Source organism: Echiichthys vipera (assembly GCF_963691815.1).
Source record: "Echiichthys vipera genome assembly, chromosome: X".
Lineage (NCBI taxonomy): Eukaryota > Metazoa > Chordata > Actinopteri > Perciformes > Trachinidae > Echiichthys > Echiichthys vipera.
In genome coordinates this window covers 16,944,653-16,948,954 of record NC_139825.1, presented here as the reverse complement: position 1 = coordinate 16,948,954, position 4,302 = coordinate 16,944,653, and the positions used below count along the sequence as shown (strand labels likewise).

Below are 4,302 nucleotides of genomic sequence, written 5' to 3'. Positions count from 1 at the left end.
TATAGTATTTAATAACCAGTTTCCCAATCTTGAAAGGTTGACAAAAAGTCCTAGATTGACTGAATTCACCCTACATTTTGAAAAGTTAATCATTACTGCATCAAAGATAAATCACATGACACGACTTCAGTCTGACTGAGTCTCAATCCACTGAACCAAGAAATATGCAGGTTGTGCAACACTTGTTGACATGAATGCAATGGAATGAGGGAGGCGGAGTGCGACACCTAGTGGCTGAATTATGTCAATGTTATAAACTGCACCTTAAAGTTTGGTCAACTGTTTTGAGTGGTGAAGGCTCTTAAAAAGACATTCTAAGACAACTACTGCCAACATTACCAAGGTGTACCATGGGCTTAAATGGATGGTTTGGCTTTTTGAAGTGGGAGTTGTATTACGGAAGTTTTCATTGGATTTTGATATTTGTAACCCACAGAAGACAATCCACATGTGTACCATGATTACAGATATTTCACTCTCAACAAACATGTATTTTTATAGTGTTGTGTAAGGTCGTATCCTCAAAAATACAGAGTAATTTGCAAATATGCATAACTTAATCTGCAAACATGTATTATAATTTCATATTAAAATAATGTAAAGTCATATTTACTCATATCTGGATCCATTGGTAGAATAAAAGTTCACATTTGTGGACAGCTTCCTGTCAGTTTGTGAGACAAATAAGATTTGTGACTTGTCTCCTATTTGTTTGATTTTTGTCCAATTTGTACCGCAGCAGATCTGTCGAAAAAAATTCTGAAATCTGAAAAATCTGTAGAAACAAAATCTGTATGAGGTGCAGTTACTATCCCGGGCCTCAACTTTATGCAAATGAGAAGTGGACAACTCAATGGCCCGTCGCTTGAAACTTGCCACTATGCTATCACAATGCATTGAATGAACACAATGAATGGGAAACAAGGAGATGATTGTACTTTTGGACATGTACCTTGAGTGTGCTGTGCTGCACGCTTAACGTTACTTACTGGCCTTACCGACAGTTTACTTACTTAAGCTTGTGTCCCCAGGGTGTGAGCAATGATGCCATGCCGGTTTGCCTGTACAACCATCTGAACGACCACAGGGAGTCAAATGGCCTTAAACATGTGGTAACAGAGAGCCACCACACTGGGAAAAGAACATGAGCATAAATGTCTCGCCATCTGCTGAGGTCCAAGCTACGATGTCTCACATAATCATAAACAAAGCTTCAGTGTTAGCTGTGTTGTGTTTAGTGCAGGTGACGTTACAGAGACATTTCATATGTGAGGCATGAATAGCAGCATTAGATGATGATGTGACTCTAAACATGTATGGCCGATAATGTGTGGTAAACACAACAAGCAACTTCGAAGCAGAGCTAGCTGCTAGCTCCACGGCTAATTCACAGATCATTTTTTAAATGTTTTAGACTAAAACTCTGGCAAGATCTCACACATTGCACCTTTATAAAGCACTGATACAGAAGAATATCACAGGGGCTTATCTCGATTATTTAAGGTCTACAAGTGTTTTTCCATTATTAAAACAGTCACCTTGGTCAACGTTACAGTCCAAAGAGGAGACTCAGTTTCAGTGTGTTTTCTGACCAGGCTGAACCCCAGTTTCTTGTATAGGGCCACAGCAGCAGTCTGTGTGGAGCTGGTCTCCAGCAAAACCTTGGAGAAGCCTTGTTCCTCACAGAAGTCCACTGCGGTCTGAGCCAGCCTGAAGCCCAGGCCCATCCGTCTGTGTAATGGTGAGATGATCATCCTGCACAGTTCCCCGTGTTTTTCTTTCCCACTTTGTTTGCCCACTACAGCCACCGTACCCATGATCTGAGGCCTCCCATCCACCTCAGCCTCCGCCACCCAGAAACAGTCATCTGGTCTGCTCAGATAGTTCTTAGAAATGTCCTGCATGTCTGTTTGGAGTCTCTTCCTGACAAAGTCACCATATAGGTGATAACAGCAGTAGTAGACAAGGCCCACCCAGGCTCCTGGTAACACCACAGCCCCTAACAAGGATCCAAGCGGGTAGCCAGTGACACACAGAGCCAGGGTGATGGCGAGGTAGAGAGGGCTGGTCATGGCATTGTGAAAACTTGGACGGATATGCTCCAGGATGCCATTGCTGAACAGGGATCGCACTGTGTCCTCATCAGAGGGACGGTAACGACGAATCACCAGCTGCATGATCAGAAGGAACTAGAGGTAAACAAAGTAAAGGATTTAGACATGCAAAAACGTAATGAGTCAGACCTACATATAAGCTTGAGTGCAGTAAAGTGAAATTCCGGTGTAAAATCATCCCAGGCTCTTTTGAGGCAAATACACTCATCAAATAAGCCATTGAGACAATTTTTTTTCGTGTACGAACTACTAACGAAGAAATCAGGCATAGACGCTAACAACAGTTGCTTAACAGCCAAATGCGGCTAACACTGATTAGCTAGGGGTGGCAAGTTGATAGTATGTAGCATGTTAAGAGTCCTTACACATTAACTGAAGCACCAACAATGTAGTTCGTGAACAAAGAGTGTTTTCAAGGCTTATTTTATGAGTGTATTTGCCTAAAAAGAGCCTTGGATGTTTTTACGCTGGAATTTCACTTTAATATAGTAAATGATTAGTGCTGAAGTAGGCAGCCTTTACATATAAGTTACATATTTGCTGAAACTGTCACAAGACCAGATGAGACAGCACTTTATAAAACTGAAATGTGTGAAATGTGTGAAAATAAAGCATGTACCTCTGCCTCCACCTGGTGCTCCTAATGGCATCTGCTCCTAATGGCATCTGCCAGATTTGTTGCAAGATTTGTTGTAAACAACAAATCAGAGCAGAGAAGTCTCTAACGCAGGTGGAGGCCGAGGAACATGATGTTTTTACAGATGATCTGTCTCAGGTAGTACGGTGAGGATATAGTGACAGTTTCTGCAAATATGACTCAAAGTTGTTTGTTTTTTATAAAAAATGATCTACTTCAGTTTTAAGAAAATGTGTTTTAAATTGGTGGATGTTCACAGATACTGGCACAGCATTTGTAATAACATCATTGTCACAATGATAATAATCAATTTTAAGAACAGAAATATTAATTGATGATTTATAATTCATTATTATCAAGTCAAATATCAAGCAAAAATACTAAACATTCACTAGTTCCAGCTGTTCAAATGTGAGGATCTGCTGCTTTTCTCTTTGTTATATCATCATTTTTAAATGAGTATATTTGGATTTGGAGTAGTCTCATGAAGATGTTGAGATCTCTAGGAAATTGGAATGATAATTTTGACTATTATTGACTTTCTGACATTTTACTATTAGTCAAAACAGTATCACTAGCCTAGGTTAAATAAACATCGTATCAATCATTTGTAAGTTTTTTTCCCTTCCGGAAAGCCAAAAATCCAGTCATCAATCACTGATTTTCTATCACAACGTTTTTTTATTTCAAATATCAAGCCATTTGCTTACTATACTTGCAGTTTTCAATGAATCAATCACGTTAATACTGAGACAGAAACTATAGTCTGGGTGACTGTGTTGATACTCTCGGGGGAAATTTGCTGTATCGCAGTTTTTCTACTGAAAACCTGAAACAACAATAAAAGTCAAAGGTGCTAAACTGTGAACACATTTTTTTTCCACTCAAATAGAAATTATATATCAACCAGGAATGAAATATTTAAGATCGCGACTAGTCGGCTACTTTTGTCGCATACAAACTAAAACGATTTCCGGCAGAACAGACACACCAACTCCTCGTGTTACGATGGCAAAGTACCCGCTAATTATGAATGAGCCACCGTTAACCTACTGAAAACCCAACTCAGGGTTAAAGGTGACCTCGATAACCCCAAATCATGTTTGGTAAAGAACTTTAATCCGGTCGATGAAATACTGTACTTCAGCAGTTCAGGTCAAGCTGCAGTTTAGCAAAATTGCAGCCCGTGATTCCTCTGCATTAAGTTATAATAATAAATTGAATGTAAAATTACCTTGCGATGAGAATGAAAGACAGTTGAGTTCTGCTGAAGCAACTTTCCGATGTATCAACAAAAACACTTCATCAATGAGCAGTTAGTTCTAAAGCCTTCTCTCTCAGAACAATGGTTGACCACCGGGAGGAAACCTGACAGGAAGTAACGGTCTTTAAAATAGAATAAAATAAAATAATACTACTATAAGGCTTATACTATTGTGCATTTCACTAGCTCTGCCCGACTGTGAACACTTTTTGGAAAAATATGTGATTATCTTATTGAAAATATTGATGAGAATCTGGTTTTTACATTGGAAGAATGTATTGTTTGGA

At 39.2% G+C, this 4,302-nt stretch overlaps 1 protein-coding gene across 1 annotated transcript; it reads right to left on the bottom strand.

The window, feature by feature from the left end:
* Window positions 1–1,505: 1,505 nt before the first annotated feature.
* Window positions 1,506–2,177, bottom strand: LOC310965785 (putative N-acetyltransferase camello; the record flags this gene model as incomplete). Its single annotated transcript, XM_083939538.1, has 1 exon — window positions 1,506–2,177. One exon carries the CDS (start codon window positions 2,175–2,177, stop codon window positions 1,506–1,508), a length of 672 nt encoding a protein of 223 aa, XP_083795664.1.
* Window positions 2,178–4,302: the final 2,125 nt, after the last annotated feature.